The sequence below is a fragment of the Phyllobates terribilis genome, unplaced genomic scaffold (genome assembly GCF_046119375.1).
Source record: "Phyllobates terribilis strain yellow unplaced genomic scaffold, ASM4611937v1 Scaffold_3__8_contigs__length_932513732, whole genome shotgun sequence".
Taxonomy (NCBI): domain Eukaryota; kingdom Metazoa; phylum Chordata; class Amphibia; order Anura; family Dendrobatidae; genus Phyllobates; species Phyllobates terribilis.
In genome coordinates, this window is record NW_027362763.1 from 155712917 (window position 1) to 155735343 (window position 22427).

Below are 22427 nucleotides of genomic sequence, written 5' to 3' on the forward strand. Positions count from 1 at the left end.
CAAAGTCTCCTCTTAACAGTTGTTGTAGAGATGTGTCTGCTGCTAGAACTCTGTGTGGCATTGACCTGGTCTCTAATCTGAGCTGCTGTTAACCTGCGATTTCTGAGGCTGGTGACTCAGATAAACTTATCCTCAGAAGCAGAGGTGACTCTTGGTCTTCCTTTCCTGGGGCTGTCCTCATGTGAGCCAGTTTCTTTCTATACACATATATATATATATCTATAGATTAGATATTATTTTTAGAATTACTTCTGCAATTTGGTTTCTTTAACCCTTTAGTGACCAGTAGATGTCCTTTTACTGACCTGCGATATAAGAGACTAGCATCCCCCAACAGGTGACAATCCTGTTGCTGTCACCTGTACACTATAGCTGACAACTTGCTGCATCAGCCACAATCAGTGTTGGCACTGACCGTGGACATTTATCCTCTTGGATTCTGTTGTCATTAGTGACTACAGAATCTAAATAGTTAACAGAGTGCGGGGCTCCCTCTTTAACCTCATGGGCACCCTGAGATCGTGATTGTGTTGTCCTGATGTTTGGCATGGCAGGTAACAGCCAAATAACGGCCTTAGAGCCTGCCGGCTATAGCGGCCTGTACAGAAATTATCAAAATGTAGGTGGTAAAAATAAGCTTTTTCATTCTTGTCATGTCACTTTCCATTACATCCTGAAAAGAACCACAAGGGTTAATGAACTACCTGAAAGCAATTTTAAATACGGTGAGGGGCGCAGTTTTTAAAATGGTATCACTTCTGGGTGGTTTCCAACATATAGGATGCCCAAAACTCACTTCAAAACTGAACAGGTCCCTATAAAAATAGGTTTTGTAAATTTCCATGAAAAATTACTGCTACATTGTTAAACCTTCTAAAACGCTAACAAAATAAAATAACACTTTACAAATGGTGCTGATGTAAAGCCGACATGAGGGAAATGTTATTTATTAATGTTTTTGTGTGGTATCTGACTATTGGGATTAAAGGGATAGTCATTCAAAGTTTGAAAATTGCAATTTCTAAAACATTTTTGTCAAATTTCTGATATTTTTATAAATAAACGGAAAACATATCAACCTAAATTTACCATTATTATAAAGTATCATGTGTCACAAAAAAACAGGCTCAAAATTAGTGGGATATGTTGAAGCATTCCAGAGTTATTACTATTTAAAGTGACACTTGTCAGATTTTAAAAAATTGGTCCGGTCACTAAGGGGTTAATAATGTAGCATCATTTGACTTTTATTGGTTCTTTATTTCCGTGCATGTTGCTGGATGAAAAAATTTTTAATTGAGGATCTGTCGAGGAGTTTTGATGCCTCTATTTTATCTGTCTTTATCTGAGCTGTCATCTGATTTATGACCACAGACCACATCCCAGTTGAGCTGAACTTTGATGTGGTTTTAATCAGTCGAGGGGAAGAGACAGATAAATTCTTTGTCAGAACGATCTCCCTGACGGATTCTCTGTTAATTCATTTTGCAGCCAGCAATGTGCAAGGAAGCAATGAGTCTATAAAAGCCAAAAGGGGAAAAAAAATTGTGTGACACCAAGATGTAAAAATGTTTTTTTAGCCCCAAATATTTGTATGTAACTTAAAAAAAAATTCCCAAAAACATATTTTGAACCAGTCCTTAGGATTTTTATGTTTGTTGACATTGTATTTTATTTTATTTTTTTTGCTGAATGATCTGTCATTTTCTAGTGGAAACCTTTTAAGAATACATATAACTTATTGATAACCTCATATTAATAGGGTTCTGGGACCCAGAGAATAGTTTTTATGTCTTCATATTGTAAGAGACAGAATTTATTGATTTATTTATTTTTCTGTCCATGTAGCCATTAGTAGATTTATCCATGGAAATATTCCTATTTTTAATAGATTTTAATAGAATGATTTTGGGGCAAATATAAATTACTGGATATCTAAGCAGTTGGTGAAAGATTTAAAAACGTATATATAACCTTCAACATGCTAGCAAAAAACTCAAGAACAACTTTAAAGCTGGTCATCTTGCGCCATTTATAAATTGATATGCCAAACCGAGAGCATTGGTATCAAAAAGTAACATCTGCACCACTCTTCCCAATAAATAGGCAATAAATGCTTCTGGCCCAAATACCAGTTTAATTGGTTAACGACCTATGAGGTGTATTTTCGTCATATATCGGTAAGCAAAGTATAAGGCCATGTGCCCACGTAGCGTTTTTGTAGCGTTTTTACAGCCGCGAAAACTCTTGTAAAACCATCTGCCATGCAAAGCAATGTGAATTCGGATGTGCTGTGCACATGATGCGCTAATTAGCGCGCCAAATTCGCAGCATGACCATTTCTACCGCTATTACGCTGCAAATTCGCGGCCATTGAGGAACATTGAAACACAGCAAACCCGCAGGTATATGTGGATTTGCTGCGTTTCAATTAAATTCAATGGCCTCAAATTTTCAGCGTAATCGCGGTGCGTGTGGTACCCGGGATGAAGAGGAGACTGCTACTCCTCTTCATCCCGGCTACCACGCGGTGAAAAAAAGAAATAAAGTTAAAAAATAAAAAAAACTTGTATACTCGCCTCTCCGGTCTGCTCCCCGCGGCATCCTCTCTCCTCGGCGTCCTGCGCTGTACTGGCAGGACCTGCGGTGACGTCATTTAGTCAGCTGATGGTTACGCGACCGCTGACGTCAGCGGTCAGCTGACTAAATGACGTCACCGCAGGTCCTGCCAGTACACCGCGGGACGCCGAGGAGAGAGGATCGCTGCCGCCGGGAGGAGACCAGAGAGTTGAGTATACAGTTTTGTTTTTTTTTTTTTTTTTACTATAGATGCAGCATTTAAAGCATCTAAGTTGGTCACACAGTATAAATCCATGCCGGTTGCATGGATTTATATTGTGTGACCAACTTGTCAAGCACTTTCCAAGTGATGCTCAAAATCGCTTGGAAAAGTGCTTGAAAAAAACGCTGAAAAAACGCTTCTCTGGCAGAAAAAACGCATGTAAATCTGCATGCGTTTTTTTCTGCCAGAGAGAGGCAAAAACGCTCTGCATCAAATCTGCTACGTGGGCACATAGCTTAAGGCTATGTGCCCACGTTGCGGAAATGAGGCAGAAAATGAGGCAGAGTCCTCTCCCGGAAAAACGCATGTGGAATTGCCTTGCGTTTTTTAATGCATTGCACAAAGGCAATTCTGCTTGCGGAAATGCAAAATTAATGGACATGCTGCGGATTTTTGAGCGCAGCATAAACGCTGCAGAAAAATCCGCAGCATGGGCATAGAACTTGCGGAATCCCCTTGGGGACCATGGGGAGCGCCAGATTACCTAACGTTTCACAAGCGTTTACGCTGCGGAAATTCCGCAGCATATACTCTTGAAAAACGCTACGTGGGCACGCAGCCTAAAGCCGACTCTGGACCTGTGCCTGTTTGATACAATGCAGATGCTTATTGTGTTACTTTCTGCCTGTAACTGCAACAATCAGAGCATCTGCTCACTGCAGTTTAACCATTTAAGTGCAACTGTCCATCTCCAAAAGCAGAATTTAATGGGGTTCTTCAAGAATAAACTACATCCTGTCCTATTCACGTGTCAGGACAGGTTGGAATCTGAAGAAACGCCGCTCAAGAGACCAGTGTCTCAACTGATAGAGGAGCTGTATCGTAAGCACAAATACAGTGGGTACAGAAAGTATTCAGACCCCTTTAAATTTTTCACTCTTTGTTTCATTGCAGTCATTTGGTAAATTCTAAAAAGTTCTTTTTTTTTCTCATTAAAGTACACTCTGCACCCCATCTTGACTGAAAAAAAACAGAAATGTAGAAATTTTTGCAAATTTATTAATAAAGAAAAACTGAAATATCACATGGTCATAAGTATTCAGACCCTTTGCTCAGACGCTCATATTTAAGTCACATGCTGTCCATTTCCTTGTGATCCTCTTGAGATGGTTCTACTCCTTCATTGGAGTCCAGCTGTGTTTAATTAAACGGATAGGACTTGATTTGGAAAGGCACACACCTGTCTATATAAGACCTCACCGTACATATCAGAGCAAATGAGAATCATGAGCTCAAAGGAACTTCCCAAGTAGCCCAGAGACAGAATTGTGGCAAGGCACAGATCTGGCCAAGGTTACAAAATAATTTCTGCATTACTCAAGGTTCCTAAGAGCACAGTGGCCTCCATAATTTTTAAATGGAAGAACTTTGGGACCACAACAAGTCTTCCTAGACCAGGCCGTCCAGCCAAACTGAGCAATTGGGGGAGAAGAACCTTGGTGAGAGAGGTAAAGAAGAACCCCAAGATCACTGTGGCTGAGCTCCAGAGATGCAGTAGGGAGATGGCAGAAAGTTCCACAAAGTCATCTATCACTGCAGCCCTCCACCAGTCAGGCCTTTATGGCAGAGTGGCCCGACGGAAGCCTCTCCTCAGTGCAAGACTTATGAAAGCCCGCATAGAGTTTGCTCAAAAACACATGATGGACTCCCAGACTATGAGAAATAATATTCTCTGGTCTGATGAGACGAAGATAGAACTTTTTGGTGATAATTTTAAGCGGTATGTGTGGAGAAAACCAGGCACTGCTCATCACCTGCCCAATACAATCCCAGTGAAACAGTGAAACATGGTGGCAACATCATGTTATGGGGGTGTTTTTCAGCTGCAGGGACAGGACGACTGGTTGCAATTGAAGGAAACATGAATGCGGCCAATTACAGAGATATCCTGGATGAAAACCTCTTCCTGAGTGCTCTGGACGTCAGATTTGACCGAAGGTTCACCTTCCAACAAGACAATGACCCTAAGCTCACCGCTAAAATAACAAAGGAGTGGCTTCAGAACAACTCTGTGACCATTCTTGACTGGCCCAGCCAGAGCCCTGACCTAAGCCCAATTGAGCATCTCTGAAGAGGCCTGAAAATGGCTGTCCACCAACGTTCACCATCCAACCTGACGGAGCTGGAGAGGATCTGTAAGGAAGAATGGCAGAGGATCCCCAAATCCAGGTGTGAAAAACTTGTTGCATCATTCCCATGAAGACTCATGGCTGTACTAGCTCAAAAGGGGGCTTCTACTCAATACTGAGCAAAGGGTCTGAATACTTATGACCATGTGATATTTCAGCTTTTCTTTTTTTAATAAATTTGCAAAAATTTCTACATTTTGGCTATATGCCCACGCTGCGGAAATGAAGCAGAAATTTTCTGCTTCATTTCTGCATGTCCTCTCCCGGATAAATGCATGCAGAATTCCGCACGTGTTTATCGTGCGTTTATCGCGCAATTTCCACATGCGGAATTGCCTTGCGTTTTTATTGCACTGCAAAGGCAATTCCGCATGCGGAAACGCAAAATTAATGAACATGCTGCGGATTTTTCCCCGCATCAAAAACGCTGCGGAAAAATCCGCAGTATGGGCATTGAACTTGTGGAATCTCCTTGGGGACCATGGGGGGCGGATTACATAGCGTTTCACAAGCGTTTACGCTGCAGAAATTCCACAGCATATACGCTTGAAAAACGCTACGTGGGAACATAACTTTCTGTTTTGTTTTTTTATCAGTCAAGATGGGGTGCAGAGTGCACTTTAATGAGAGAAATGAACTTTTTAGAATTTACGAAATGGCTGCAATGAAACAAAGAGTGAAAACTTTAAAGGGGTCTGAATACTTTCCGTACTCACTGTACTTCCGTGATTGACTGTGCATTGTAGACTGAGGCTCAGTCAGCCTAAAAGAAGATTTATTTTTTCTCCTGTCACAGCCGTTCTGATTGGTTCTCTGAGGTACTTGTGCTTACGGTGCTGATCTTCTGTCATTTGAGACACAGGTTTCGGGAGCTGTTGTTCTTCAGACTGCAGTCCGTCCTGACAAGTGACTAGGCTGCTGTTAAAGTCACTTGATTTGGCCATTTTATTATATTCTTGGAGAACCTCTTTAAATCACGTCATTGCTGGTGCACATGCATAGACTCCCATCACCCCCCTGCAGCATGATCAAAGAGAAGGTTTGGCTTACAATGGCAGAGGGGGGCTGATGGGGTGTTTCCCCCTCACTCTCCTCTATTATCATGTAGTCTCACATAGAGACTCAAATGCATTTACTGCAGCTGCATCTCCCCCCTCCCTCTCTTCAGTTTACCATATTAGGCCACAGCCCCACTATCAGTATTCAGTCATTATTCGGTCAGTATTTTTTTCAGGAGTGGGAGCCAAAACCAGGAGTGGGTGATAAATGCAGAATAAGTGACTTGTTTCTATTATACCTTTTCTCTGATTGTTCCTCACCTGGTTTTTGCTCCCACTCCTGAGAATAAATACTGATCAGATACTGATAGTGGGGCTGTGGCCTTACTATACGTGTATTTTTGGTGGCTGAGGAGGTTTCTTTCCTCATTGCCAAAAAAATGGAGAATTAAAAAGCTGCTGAAGTGGTAAGAAGTTACTGTACTTCCTCATATATATTGCAAGGTGTTCACATACATTAAAAAAAACACTTTCATGACGTAGCTTTTAATTTGAACCACTTTAAAAGGATATAAACATCCTTTGGGGTCATTATTTTTAATGCATGCAAATTGTGGGAGAAAAATAATTTTCGCACTTGGGTTTTATTATAAAATTTTGCACCGTTTTGACCTTTAAAGGGAATGTGTCATCAGAAACTGACCTATTGTTTAAATTGGGCTTTTGTGTTAAATTTAACTTTTTTTCACAATCTGTACCTAAAATTAATGTGAGAAATCTTGCTATTTTCACACTGGTCTCCAGGGCTATTTTAGACTATCATTTCTTGTCCTTTTAGGAAATCCACATGTACATTAACTGCAGTAGACTGACTTACCTATTGATATCACCTATTGAGATTGGTATAATCTGAGATTGGTATGTAGAGTTGTTACCGGTCATTGTTCCTTTTCGGGGATAAACGTTCCCCAATCTGTGAGAATCTAAAAGGGTGAACTAGTTCTCACAAAGAGTTTGTAACTTTTTTACCTGTCTTTTACTGAACACTTTTCAGCTGATTTATGATCTCCAACCCAATCAAAGTTGAGCTAGACATTCATGTGATCATAACTTAGCTGAGGTAAGACAAATAAGTTACAAACTCCCCGTCAGAGCAATGCCACTGACAGATTCTTAGTTGACTCCTTCTACATCCAGCAATAGACAATACAGAACCTATTTTTTTAATGTAATTTTTTCTTAGGAAACCCATTTGCAAAAATTATTTCTAGCCTCAAATATATTCATTTAAAGGGGTTTTTCACATTCAGAAACCTCCTGTAACCCAGTTGCAGTTTGTTGTGCTTTACTCGCCCTCCCTGGATCCAGCACTGAGTCTCCACCGCTGTTACTGTCTGCAGCGCCGGTGTCATGTCAACAGCTCGGCACCCAATAAGTGAGTTCAGTGGCTCGTGCTGGCAACTCAGGCAAATTCACATTTCTTTCTTTATTTTTAAAGCACGCTGCAGCCAGGGGAGAAGAGTTTTCTGAAACTGGTAAACCCCCTTTTTAAGTCAAATATAATTTCCCCTGAAGGCTGCCATGCCCTATAATAATTTTCTAATTGGGAACTGTATCACCAGCATTTCAGTGTAATGATATTATATGCAAAACTACTTCTACATTTAGGCTGTGTGCACACATTGCGTTTTTGCCTCACAAATTTCTCTTTAAACCTGAAGGGAATCCTGATGATTTTATGGCAGCTTACCAGGGGGGTGATGGTGCGGGGTCACATAAGGCTTGTGACCCTGCTCCACCGCAGCCCCCCCCCCCCCCAGTAAGCTACATTCTGATTGTAATACGCACCCCCCATATACCTCCAAAATTGGGGAGGGGGGTGTCTCATAATTCAAAAAATACAGTATATATGGATGGTAATTTGTTGTAAATTTTAGTTACCATTGACAATGTATTTTATATTGTGCCCTGGGTCTATTTTTTTGCATCCTAAACATTCCCCTATTTTCTCTTTTTAAATGGTTTTAATATGTATGCCCCTTTTGAATTGATCTACCACTAAAGGCTTTTTACATTAATCATTGGAGAAGAGAGTCTCTTTTTCTGTTGGATCGATAGAGATAGATATTGAAATACATCTAATTGCACAACCCCCCGACATATTATGACATTGTACCCTGTGCAGCTTATTGGACAGCTTTTTATGATTAAATAAATAAAATGGAAAAAAACGACATGGTGTGTCCCCTCAATTTTTGTAACCAGCAAAGGTAAAGCAGACAGCTGAGAGAGCTGATATTATCAGGCTGGGAAGGTCCATTGTTATTGGGCCATTCCCAGCCTAAAAATACCAGCCCACAGCAGCCCCAGAAGTGGCGTATCACATTAAATATGTCTGTCTATCTATGTCTATCTATAGCTAGAGCATTCATTACTGTCCAAACACGCTAGAAAAACGCAGGTGAAAAAAATGCATCAAAAACACGCTTTTTTGCCGCTGCAGTTTTCCTGCTAACAGAGGCAGAAATGTCTCCATCCAAATACTTATTGTGTGCACATACCCTTAGAAGTGATCAGATATGTTATATCTGTTGGAAATTTCCTTCTCCCTTTTCGTGTCCCAATGGTTGCAAATTACTGTCTGCTGTTCATGGTGCTCCGTAGGTGTCTGCTGATGTGAGCCGCAGGGAAATCATTGTAAAAGGAGTGATTCTGATGATGTACAGTACATTTGGGGCTTGCTGTTAATACCATTTTCTCCCTTAATTTTTGGATTATTTAATAATTCTGGCTCCCTTAGATTGCAGGCTCGTTATTCCCCACTCATGCACAGTAGCTGTCTAACCCACTCTCTGCAGCTGCGTGTGCATCAGCATGTGGCATCGGCCTCTGCAAGTTAATATTCTGCCAGCATTTGCTCTTAGCGTGTCATGTTTTTGACGTGCCGTCTTAGACTGTGCAAGAGGATTGCAGGCTGCTCCCCAAAGCTTCAAGTCTGATACCACTTACGTGTCTCAGTAGGGTTCAGACAGCTTTTGTTTTTCTGATCAGAGGCTGATGTACAAGGAGTGGGAGGGTGAAAAAGTCTGAGGCTTTGACAAGCCGTGTTGAGAGACATTGCGTGCTACCTCCCTTTTTTCCACTGTTCTTTTTATTTAATTTTTTTTTCTTTAGTCTCGAGGGTCTGCTGGTTGCAAATCTACGAATTCTCTTTAGTAGTAGATTGAAGGGTTCTTCCTGATCCCTGAGGTATTTGTGTATGACCTCTGTAGTAAGATTATTCCATTTATTCTGAGATAATCTGGGTTAATGTAAAATTACACAAAAGAGCGAGTATAAACAGCACTGATTACGTATCAGACGCCTTAATTCTTGTCCCATGGTAGTATTCTTGGTATTCCGATTGTATTCTTGGTAACAGGTCTTACTGGGCAGCCTTACTCGTGCTTCCCTGTTACGCCAGGTGTGGGAAAGATTTAAGGCCCCGTCACACTTAGCGACGCAGCAACGATCCCGACAGCGATACGACCTGTCAGGGATCGTTGCTGCGTCGCTATGTGGTCGCTGGTGAGCTGTCAAACAGGCAGGCTCACCAACGATCAGGGGGGCTCCTGGTTACGAGCGTGCTGAAGCAGGAGCAGGCTGGTAACCATGATAAACATCGGGTTACTAGGGGCAAACGCGCTCCTAGTAACCCGTTGTTTATCATGGTTACCACTCTGCTACGGTGAGCGGTTACCGCTCACTTTAGCAGGCTCGTAACCATGATAAACAACGGGTTACTAGGTGCGTGTGTGCCCCTAGTAACCCGATGTTTACCATGGTTACCAGCCTGATCGCTGCTCCCGCTGGTCACACACAGCGATGTGTGCTGACCAGCGGGAGGGCAACGACCAAAAAATGGTCCAGGACACTTTGCAGCGATCAGCGACCTCACAGCAGGGGCCTGATCGCTGCAAAGTGTCACACATAGCGACATCGCTGGTGAGGTCGCTGTTGCGTCACCAAAACCGTGACACAGCAGCGATCTCGCTATGTGAGATGGTGGCTTTAGTGCAACACAGAGGGAAAAGGGAAAGGGGGGAGTGGAGACCTCCTAGTCTGGTTTTGTGTCACCCTGTCTCAACTGCCGTCCCTATATTGCCTCTTCAGCAGTTGCCGCACGCGTGCCTCGCCCTGTCTTTCCTGGCGTATAGCTAAGGCTAGGGATGGGAGCAGATGAGCACTAGTTGATCTCCACTAAACTCTATAAACAACAAGGGTAGACAAACGGGGAGAATGCTTAGCTTTAGACGACTCCAGACAAATGCAAACTCTACCTCAAGCTCCAGAGAGAACAAAGTACTGCTCTTGCTAAGCCTTCACAAGTAGAAATTAATATAGCCGACAGCTCCCTCTCAGACACACTAGGTATATATACACCCAGGCCATGGAGCTAATTACCAGAGGGAGGTAGCCGCTAGGTCCTAAAAACAGCCTCTCCTCTAAGAAGATGTCTCTAATGCGAAACATAGAGATCTCCTGCAACCAACTGCAGGGCAACTGTCTGTCACTCCTGATACCCGTGACATTCCCTTTATACCACAGTGATATGTCAAAGGTTTGTTATTTTGAGGCACAACAGTGGCAGACACACTAGAACCTAAAGGTTCCCAACGGCTACTCCGCTACATAAGGAAAATATCATGACATACAGTACAGACCAAAAGTTTGGACACACCTTCTCATTTAAAGATTTTTCTGTATTTTCATGACTATGAAAATTGTACATTCACACTGAAGGCATCAAAACTATGAATTAACACATGTGGAATTATATACTTAACAAAAAAGTGTAAAACAACTGAAAATATGTCTTATATTCTAGGTTCTTCAAAGTAGCCACCTTTTGCTTTGATGACTGCTTTGCACACTCTTGGCATTCTCTTGATGAGCTTCAAGAGGTGGTCATCGGAAATGGTTTTCACTTCACAGGTGTGCCCTGTCAGGTTTAATAAGTGGGATTTCTTGCCTTATAAATGGGGTTGGGACCATCAGTTGTGTTTAGCAGAACTCAGGTGGACACACAGCTGATAGTCCTACTGAATAAACTGTTAGAATTTGTATTATGGCAAGAAAAAAGCAGCTAAGTAAAGAAAAACGAGTGCCCATCATTACTTTAAGAAATGAAGGTCAGTGAGTCCGAAAAATTGGGCAAACTTTGAAAGTGTCCCCAAGTGCAGTTGCAAAAACCATCAAGCGCTACAAAGAAACTGGCTCACATGAGGACCACCCCAGGAAAGGAAGACCAAGAGTCACCTCTGCTTCTGAGGATACGTTTATCCGAGTCACCAGCCTCAGAAATCGCAGGTTAACAGCAGCTCAGATTAGAGACCAGGTCAATGACACAGACTTCTAGCAGCAGACGCATCTCTTCAACAACTGTTAAGAGGAGACTTTGTGCAGCAGGCCTTCATAGTAAAATAGCTGCTAGGAAACCACTTCTAAGAACGGGCAACAAGCAGAAGAGACTTGTTTGGGCTAAAGAACACAAGGAATGGACATTAGACCAGTGGAAATCTGTGCTTTGGTCTGATGAGTCCAAATTTGAGATCTTTGGTTCCAACCACCGTGTCTGTGCGACGCAGAAAAGGTGAACGGATGGACTCTACATGCCTGGTTCCCACCGTGAAGCATGGAGGAGGAGGTGTGATGGTGTGGGGGTGCTTTGCTGGTGACACTGTTGGGGATTTATTCAAAATTGAAGGCATACTGAACCAGCATGACTACCACAGCATCTTGCAGCGGCATGCTATTCCATCCGGTTTGCGTTTAGTTGGACCATCATTTATTTTTCAACAGGACAATGATCCCAAACACACCTCCAGGCTGTGTAAGGGCTATTTGACCAAGAAGAAGAGTGATGGAGTGCTACGCCAGATGACCTGGCCTCCACAGTCACCAGACCTGAACCCAGTCGAGATGGTTTGGGGTGAGCTGGACTGCAGAGTGAAGGCAAAAGGGCCAACAAGTGCTAAGCATCTCTGGGAACTCCTTCAAGATTGTTGGAAGACCATTTCCGGTGACTACCTCTTGAATCTCATCAAGAGTGTGCAAAGCAGTCATCAAAGCAAAGGGTGGATACTTTGAAGAACCTAGAATATAAGACATATTTTCAGTTGTTTCACACTTTTTTGTTAAGTATATAATTCCGCATGTGTTAATTCATAGTTTTGATGCCTTCAGTGTGAATGTACAATTTTCATAGTCATGAAAATACAGAAAAATCTTTAAATGAGAAGGTGTGTCCAAACTTTTGGTCTGTACTGTAGATGTGTGCCTAACTGTCTTTATTTACTGCTGTCTTGTTGCAATGCTATATTAAAGAAGTATTCTCAAATTATTACATTTCTTCAGTTAGTTAAAAAGCATAATAATAAGCAAGTTTGCAATTGACTTGCTTTTTCTATCTACTGTCTTTCTCCTGTTGTCAGAGCTTTTATCTTACACAGTGTACAGCTGGTTTCCATGGAGCTCAGGCACTCGTGCCTGCCCAGACCTTGCCAAGAGTGCGTAGTAGCTATATTGCAGTGAAGGAGTTAACTCCTAATATTCCAGTACTCTCTCTAGACCAATGATTTCTATATAGCAATTATATACTCACCCCTACTTCTCAACTCCTGACAAGCTGCTGTTACAAATCTTGCAAAATCACCAGTCCCCCACAATCTTGCTGAGCTGTGTGCTTGTTCAAATTCCCTGTTATCTCTAAATATAGTGATTGCAGCCAGTGTGGTCTCCAGAACAAACTACTAATAGCTGAATGTTTCCTCTTTACCTTAAGTTCATAATAAATCTACAAATTGCATATATAATTGGCAGCCATGTTACATATTTTGCATAGGAGCCTTCACTGCTATTAGTCTTCTACCATTCCTACACACAATATTAATATAGAATTAAAGCCAATGACGGCATAAAGACACTGCATCACCACTGGAACATGAGAATGTGACTGAAAGTGTGTCACCCTGGCCTGGATGCCACAAATGTATAATAAAGCTGTGTCTGAGAGCAAGGGGGAGGTTCTCTGGTCAAGGACCATTAGCATGCAGTACCTCCTGTCCCAGGCCAGTAGGGGGAGCAGGCTGCCCCTATAAAAGCTGGAACTGGGGGCAGGGTTAGAGAGAACTGGACAACTTGTCTCTGGATTGAGAGGTGTCCCAGAGCAGGGACAGACAGTTGTGTTGCAGCCTAAGAGGCCATGTGGCAGTAGGAGAGCCACTAGCCAGGGACAAGAGGTGAAACGAGCCTGTCCTGGCAGATAGAGAAGCTAATCTACCGGACTTTGGTGTCCGAAGCTATTAGGATTCCAAGTCCTACAGCAAATAACCAGTCCGCAGGGGACTGTATGTCCTTTGGCCTAAGAAGCCCGGAGGTTCCGCCACAGCAGAAGGGACCGGTGAAGCCGCACCAGGCCAAGAGTAAAAAGGGACCCAAGTCGCCAGCCATACGGCGAGAAGACACGGTGAGCTCAGGAACGTGGGCTATTACACCACGAGGAGGGAAATAGCCAGAAAGAGCGCAGAGAGCACGGTAGGCCTACACCCTCACCCTGATCAGGGCCAGCTTCCCACTTGTTCTCAGACGTTCAGGCCCCCTCCTAGCCGGGACTGTTCTTGGGTCGACTCACCTGTCCTAATAAAGACCCTGAACTGTTTAAGAGGCCTCCGTCTCCTGGCTATTGCGACCGGAATCATCCCCTCCATTATCCATCTATATACTGCCCTGGGGCCATACTCCTCCCGTGGGGAGTTGTACTATTCAGTGCTGCACATTTACATCTGCCCCAGCGGTCTGCACTGCAGCGGCGGTTAGCCCTGATCGCAATCCACGGGTGGCGTAGTCGGACATTGCAAAACTTATAGTAGTCTGCCACTGGTCTGACCACCCTGAGCCACGGACCGGGTTGCCACTACTATCCCCTTTATTGCCCTGTTGCCCGGATCCGAGTGCCCCACGGCCCAGGGGGCGAGTCAAAAGCACACAAAGGATACTGCTGGATTTTAGAGAAAAATGTAATGGTTAGTAGTCCTTGCCATACTTTCATTAAGCACCCCCTGCAAGAACAACTGAACATGAGTGATGTGCATGAATCAGTAGCGAGATGGAGAGCAGGATCTCCTCTTTGCTGTGTCCATAGCAAAATCCATAAAAAAATGACTGTACAAGTGAATGAGGTTTTCAATATCACCTTTAGTACTTTGACATTATGGCTTACAGTGATTAACACTGTGCTTGACAAGTACATTTTTAAAGGAGTTGCCCCCTACTGGACCACCCTCCTCACTCTTCTTAATAGCATTAGTTTACAAAATAAAATAAGAAGAAAGGCATACCTATCTTCTGGACTGGCATTCATGTGACATAATAATCTAATTTGACTGCTACGAAATCCAGTGTCAACACCAGAGGAGCGGCGCTGGTTCAAGACGTAGGTATAACTTTTTTCTTTTCTTTTGCATACTGGTATTATAGAGATGGGGTTATCCATCAGTGGGCAATCCATTTAAACTATGATTAGCTATGATTTTAGAACTATTTTCTAGGGACAGCATATGCTCTCCACTTGGCCCATGTATAGATTCTATGGCTTCGATCGATCATATCCATTACACTAGAATTCTGGAATAAATCGTCTTGAAAACGCCACATTGCGCAAAAAGTTTGCTACTTTTAGCATTTTCATGCCAGTTTTTTTCCAGCTCCATCAAAATGGGTCAAGCTAGGGTGGGATGGGGCACGTGACAGAGGCTTGACATTACAGCATGACAAGATGTAATGTTCCTTACTCCAGTCCCCTGATTGGAGTAACATTTTTGGCAAGGTTCACCCCACTCATCAGATGCTCCTTATTCCCTAAGAGGCTACTGACTCTTAAAGAATCAGGAGCATTTGACCACTTCTTGACCCCTCATCCTCCTCAAGACTGGCGAGAAAATCAATGGTCTGGATGATTCTGGGCCAAAATCTGTAGATGTTGGAGTCCATGTCACGGGTGTGTCAGAAATGACAGACAGTCGCCCTGCAGTTGGTTGCAGGAGATCTCTACGTTTGGCATTACAGACACCTTCTTAGAGGCTGTCTCAAGGACCCAGAATCTACCTTCCTCTGGCTAATTAACACCCTGGCCTGGGTGTATAAATACCTGCTATGTGTCAGAGGGAGGTGCCGGCGATATTCATTACTCCTTGTGAAGGCTCAGAGCAAGAGCAGTACTTCTTCCTCTCTGGTGCTAGAGGATGTGTGCGCATTTGTCTGGAGTCATCTAAAGCTAAACAGTTTTCCCTTGTTTGTCCTCCCTTGTTGTCTTTAGTGTTCAGTGGGGATCGACTAGCGCTCATCCCCTTCCTTCCATAGCTAGGGCCAAATGCCAGGGAAAGACAGGGCGAAGAACGCGTGCGGCGATTGGTGAAGAACCAGTATAGGGACGTTAGGGGAGACAGGGCAATATTCTATCAAGCCTAGTAGGTCTCCACTTCTCCCTTTCCCTCTTCCCGTTGTGTTGCACTAAGTCTTTCCCACATCTTGCCTGACAGTCCATTGGAATAGTTTTCCTTTTCCATTTAATCATTCCTGCTGCTTCAGGAACGTCATAAGTTTGTGGTTCACTGGTTCTGACCCTTAAGAAATTAGTAAGTCCAGTTGCTCCGGTTTCTTTTGGCTTGCTAGACTTTTACATTCTTTTTTAAAGGTATGTTCTCTCATGTCAGATTAATTTGTCTCGTGATCAAACCCTTTAATGTGTGATGACCCACCAACAATATATTGTACATATCACCTGTCCACAATAGGTGGAAAATATATTATTGCTGAAGGTCATACCTCTAGGACCTTCATGATCAACTGTGGTCACCTATCTCGCATTTGGTTGGAGAGGTGGTCATGAATGCGTACTGCTGCTCAACTTAACATTTATGGGACTTCATGGAGATGTCAAGCATATACGAGGGTTGTTCATTAATGATCTCCCCTGACCCACTTCCATTTATCACAGGACGCTGAAACTTCAAATGTGTAATGATATAAGTCTCTATAGGTTACGTGCCAATTTGCAATGCTGAACTGATATTGGTCTTGATTTTACAGGTGCTGAAGTGGTGTGAGGTTTGATAATTGACCCAGTGGAATACATAGCAGTCATCAAGTTCCTTTACTTGAAAGGCTGCACACCAAAGGAGATGTTCGATGAGATGAAAGAGGTCTATGGTGATTATTCTCCATCATATGATGTAGTCAAGAACTGGCATCGTCAATTGAAATGTGGTCGGACTTCGGTGCAAACAGCTCCAACTCCAGCGTGACCCCACTCTGCTATTGATGAACACACCATCCAGCAAGTGGAAGTCGCCATTTTGGAAAATTGCCACGTAACCATTCGCCACCTAGCCCAAAATGTCAAGATTAGTGTGGGGTCTGTGGAAAAAATCATCCAAGACCATCTTCACATGCATAAGGTATCCGCTAGCTGAGTTCCCCAGCTGTTCATACCTTTCCAGAAGCAAGAACGAGTCGAATGCTCTCAGGCTCTATTGACTCTGTGCCATGGAAACCAGTAAGACTTTTTCAACAGACTGATCACACAGGATGAAAGCTGGGTCCATCACTATGATCCTGAGACTAATGTCCATTCGATGCAATGGAAGCATCATGACTCACCGCCTCCAAAGAAGGCACGTGCCCAACCCTCAGCAGGTGAGGTCAAGCTCACAGTATTTTGGGACCAGCACGGAGTAGTATTGATGGATTTCCTTGCAAAGGGTACCATGATCACTGGGGCATACTATACTTCACTGCTGCTGAAATTGTGGGAGGCCATCAAAACCAAGAGTTGTGGCATGCTCCCCAAAGGTGTCCGACTTCTGCAAGACAATGCACCAGTTCACGACTCACATGTTGCCCAAATGGAAGCATGCTCCTATGGCTTTGAAATTCTACCGCATCCCCCTTATTCACCTGACCTCGCACCATCGGTCTTCCACCTCTTTCCAAAAATGAAGTTATTTTTGAAGGCCAAGCAATTTCCAGATGATGAGACTCTGATTTCTAAAGTCACAACGTGGCTTTTGGACGAACCTGTCGACTTCTACAAGCGAGGCTTTTACAGTTGCTTAAAGAGATGGGAGAAGTGTGTGTCCCTAGATGGCACCTATGTAGAGAAGGACTAATAACTGTGCCAAGTTTCATTTCTCTCAGTCCACAGGAAGTGGGTCACTGGAAATCTTTAATGAATTCCTCTCTTAGATAGATGATACATTACTATTGTGATACAATCCTTTTTATTCCCTCTTCATCACCCTTTAATTCCCCCATCTCCACCATGTATATTTTTTCTCTAGAACCTTAGTAGCGATACAAAATACAAGAATAATTTGTAGTGTATAACAAGGAGGCGTGTTGGGGGAGGAGTGATAACAGTTTGGCGGATGGTTTGTAGAAATGTTTAATTAACCAAAAAAAAACGAAAACTCACTACAAAGCAAAATGTTAAATTGGAAGTAACTCTCTAGAGAGCTGAGAAAACCCTGCATCCTGTGATTATATTTTCCTATGCCGAAATCTTTAATTTTAGAAATATCATCAGTAATGTGGAAGTTGTTTCTTTTTATATTGATGCCAAGTTCCATATATTTGCTTCAAGTAGCAATTAAAACGGGGTTAATCAGTCTTTAATAGAACGTTGCTCGCTGCAGGCTGAGTAGTTTTCTTAGCAAAAAACCCAAATCTGTCGAGATTGGAATGGGTGAGGCAGATATGTGGGGATGTATGGATGACGAGCTGTAATGACAGTGGTACAGATTTAGCGTTCGCTCGGCCCAAGGTCATTAAAATATGGCCCCGCCTTTGAACATCATATAATCTATTATTGAGGAAGTTCGGAAATGCTTTTCCTTTTACGTTTTTATTTTTTGATCATGAGCTATGCCTTCTCCACTGAAATCCTAATCTGTCGAACTAGTGCCTTCCTTCTTGCGGCATGACTCCATATCTCTCTACAGTAAGGTCGGTGTTTTACAAGGTCGTGCTCTGCTGTGCTGCATTTAGAGAGATGTAATATCTCCCCCAGACACTTTTTATAGCTCTAATTCAGCAAAAAAATCCAAAAAAGTCCTACAGGATACAGTGAAATGTGCTATTTTGCTGGCAAAGTTTGAAATGTAGCCCTGGATAAGTAAACTATTTTCAAGGATGCACAACCTTATTAAAACCCATTGGAGGACTGTCGCACGTACCACATAAGAGAGAGGGTAGTTACCCTAAAAGTCAATGCCTGACCCCATAACAAACCTTGCAACATAACCGGGGATACATGAAAAGACAGAAACTGAAACAGCTGTTAGTAGATGGGGTTATGGCTTGGGATTTATCCCTGGTCATGTTACAAGGTTCATTGTAGGGTCGGGCATTGATTTGTAGGATACCTGCCTATCTTCGCTGATCCTTATGAGAGCTTTTTGGCCATTTTTTTTAAATTGCACACCTTTCTCCTATGGTGAGTAATACTCTGCTGATCTCTATATGGTATGTTCACATGTTCAGTATTTGCAGCTGAAAAATCATCTGCATTACTTTATATGTTGGCAGGAAAAATGCTGCTTTTTTCAGAACCCTTTTTTGCCACGTTTTTTGCAAGCTCCCCCCCCCCCCTTTTTCATTAGACTGGGTGTAAAGCGCTGCAAAAACACTTAAAAAAATAGGCGATTTCATAAATCTCATTCACTTTCATGGTACTCTGAAAGGATGCGTTTTTGCTTTGACAAAACGTACATAAGATTAATGCAGCAAAAACGCAACTTGTGCACATGCCCCTAGGGAGAACCAGTACTTCACGTTATTAGTAGTAATGGCCCAATAACAGGATCATATTTTAGAACAAGGGAATCCAGTACTGGTTTAGACTGGGGGCTACACAGTGATGTTGGCTCCAACACAGGTCGCGCATTGCGACCCACCAGGTACTGTGACTACAACAAGCATTTCGCAAATTGCTCAACAGGTTCCCACTTTTTGCAACTTTCTTGTCGCGGTTGCAGTACCTTACGTGTCACAATGTGAGCCCATTCATTAGTATCTCGCTGCGGTGTTAACAGCAGCACAGAGAAATATTTGCCCGCACGACCGATGTCACGTCTAAAATCGTCAAATGGCCATAGTCTTAAGGGTGAACTCTGCACCAATATAAGACCGGAAAAAAAGTAAAATCATTCACACGATGTAAGAAAACTCTTTTTTCCTCCATTGATCATCTGTTAATAAATAATTTATTACAAATTAAGGAATCCTTAGGGAGTTCAAAATATGAAGGCTTTATCAATCACTTCTTATTACGTTTCTCGGAATTTGGGTCTTGGATCCTTTTGTCCACATGTGGTTCTTATATTGTTATCTTGTTTGACGGACTTTAAGGAAACTTCTGGTTTTCCCCGTAAAGACCATAAGGTGTGGACTTTGCTGGAGGTAGATGCCCAGGTCTCAGCCCCCCAGAATATGCACCAGCTGGCAACTGGATAAACGGGACAGGAACAAGACCACAGAGGTATCTTGAGCAGGATTGGAACATGGAGCAAGAAACCGAATCAGGACATTGTGAAAGCAGGAACAGTCTAGGATTAGTACTACAGATATCTTCAGGCAGTTCACAGGGCAGAAACCAGAAGGAACTTCACTGATACTCAGGAAATGAATGAGAAAACTGTCTGGGAATAAATATCAGAGCTGGTTGAACTATTAGAGCTACGAGATATTGACCACTGCTTTGCGGCCGAAGCTGTGTGTAGTAATGTGCAACAGAACTGAGCAGGAGACGAAACACTGTGTAGCATAGGCGCTTAAGATCAAATGGCATCCTACCGGCATTATTAGCACTGTACACTGATTGCCCCTCTGCACAGCAGAAATACTGAGAGGGTGGTGCTGGAATGGGAGGCGGCAGGCAATAGCGTGGTAGATGAGAACGTAAAAGCACCAACATGTTGTGCAGCGCTTTACAGAAAGATTCAGTGCTTATTTTGTTTTTTGTTCCTACTAGGGTTGAAAATATAAACTCCTTGCATATCCTGCACCACTTATACTTTTTTTTTTTTTTTTTAAAGTCTTGCCAGTCCTCCAGTGATTTTGTCCCATCCATCCTTCACCTGACCTCTGCAGCCAAACACAGGTATCAGTGGTCATATGCCTTACATGCAATTGTCAACACTTGAGCCTAGCGAGTGGCTGCATCGGTTACGGGAATTATGGACCAGATGCCATCTATGCTGGACCAACCATCTAGTTTTTGGAAAATCTCCGTAAACCCCTTTTAACCACAGCTCTTCAAGTGCCATACAGAAATTTCCAGTTTTTGGTTAAATATTGAATCATTGTTTGGTGCGTGATAGAAATACTGCAGCGCCCTGCGAAAGCGAAATGACTTCAAGCATCACAAAACTCAACAGAAATACCCAAACTGTTACATAACAGACCCCACTGATGCCGGATGTACCCCATTGACTTAAGACTGAGTTCCTCAGGGCCTGCCAAAGTGAGTCGGGTAAAATGGCTCCGCACGCTACTCAGTGAACACAGTCTAAATTACGCTAGTGATGCTTTTACCAGATTTAGCTTTAAGGTGCTGCCCTTTTACTTTGCTTTTGCTTTAGTCTTTCTTTCTTGTTTTTTAGGCTCGAGCTCTCACTGCCCAGACAGCAGAAACAGATGCCATCCGATTTCTAGTTGGGACGCAATCTCTCCGGTTTGATAACCAGGTCAGTTATCTAAATGATAAATGATATATTTCTAGTTGGCATTTATTACATTTACAGCTCCCCTACCGGTGCTAAAGGAATCCGTTACTTTGGCAGAACTTCATAGATTGTAAAGTTGGCCTAATAATAATAAACAAGCGAGATCAAATAATTGCCAGTCTTGGATTTTTTACTTACCAGCCATTAATTGGTGACCAAAAAACTTAGGCTTGCTAATGGGTGACCATTCAGGTCAGTGTTCCTCTGTTACCATTCTCCAACAGGCATATTATTTGGAGAAAAATGACTGCCAGACACTAATTCCCAGCGTACTGCTGCAAAAACAATAGGATCGCACTGGATGAAGCCCTGCCTGTTCCTTCCTTTCCAATGGTAACACAAAATAACATATTTTAAGCAGACAGACCTAAAAGGCATATGTTTTCAAAAAATAACCTATTTGATCCCAGTTTTATACAGTAACAAGATTTTTTTTTTTTAATTTTTCCATGTTGCCAGCAAACCAAACGACTGACTCCAACTCCAACTCCGACTCCACAGCCGTGGTTACCAGATATTATAATAATAATTATTATTATTATTATTAAAAAAAAATGAAAATCTTGAAATTTTAACTCTGGCCACCAATTCTCGAATTAAAGAACGATATACACGTTAAAATAATGTCAGCCAAACCCGCCAATAGGTTTTCGACAGGTTTAACCATGTCCAACTTCGGACTGCCAAACCCGTCAGTCCCGTCAGAGAAAAGCCGTCGGCAGATATGTCTGGCAGTGGCTCTCTAATATAGATCACAAGAGCGCTAAACGTTCCTGTATGTGGTAGAGTCAGGCGGGATAGCTGATGGACTAACGATTGGCCAAATCATCTCTTTGTAGAGATCACTTCTCAGCAATCATCTCATTATTACCCTATACCGGGTTACAGATAATGACACCTATGTAGATAACACAAGATAAATCATTTACAATAGGGGATGGTCACAGCTCACCTCCCCGCACACGTCCCATTAAACTAGATTGCATGGTTTTCAGACTTAGTACCTGCTCTAATTCACCACAGGTATTGTACAATTGGCACCAAAGTCATTACATTTTAGGAAAAGAAATGTTTTCATAGTGGATTAGTCTAATCATTCGTCATCATTTGCTATAAAACTCTGAAAGAAACTCATTGATTTTCTATTGCACTTGTTAATTAGCATAATAATTTATTATACAACTAATTAATTTCCTATCAACTACAACTAGTAAATTTGCCATCATTTTTTTTCTCATTTCTCAGCATTAGGTAATTTGACGTATTTAAGAGTTGTTTTTCTCCCGTCCTTAATGTTTATGTATAAGTTACTAAATTTTCATCACTTTTCCATTTGGGAAACATTAATGAATTCTGTTTCTTTGTTCATCTGTTTTTGTATTTTTAATGTTTTTTTCTCCTAATGGAGGGGGTCTCATGAATTTATTCTTCCATATGTCTAGATTCACGTTATAGACTTTGACGATGAGAATAATATCATCAATAAGAATGTGCTATTGCACCATGTGGGGGAAATCTGGCAAATGTGCGCTAGCCCAGCAGACAAAAATGTGCTCGCAACCTGCTACAGCAAGAGTAAGTCTATCTAATTTACATCGTAATGAAACTGCAGATGATGAATAGCATTAATTTGGAT

At 42.4% G+C, this 22427-nt stretch overlaps 1 protein-coding gene across 1 annotated transcript in view; it reads left to right on the forward strand.

The window, feature by feature from the left end:
• EIPR1 (EARP complex and GARP complex interacting protein 1) overlaps positions 1-22427 on the forward strand; it is a 285709-nt gene that overhangs the window by 38734 nt on the left and 224548 nt on the right. The window contains exons 2-3 of the mRNA XM_073674209.1: positions 20669-20752; positions 22234-22366. Coding sequence (XP_073530310.1) covers positions 20669-20752; positions 22234-22366 — 217 coding nt within the window. The remainder of the gene's footprint in view (positions 1-20668; positions 20753-22233; positions 22367-22427) is intronic.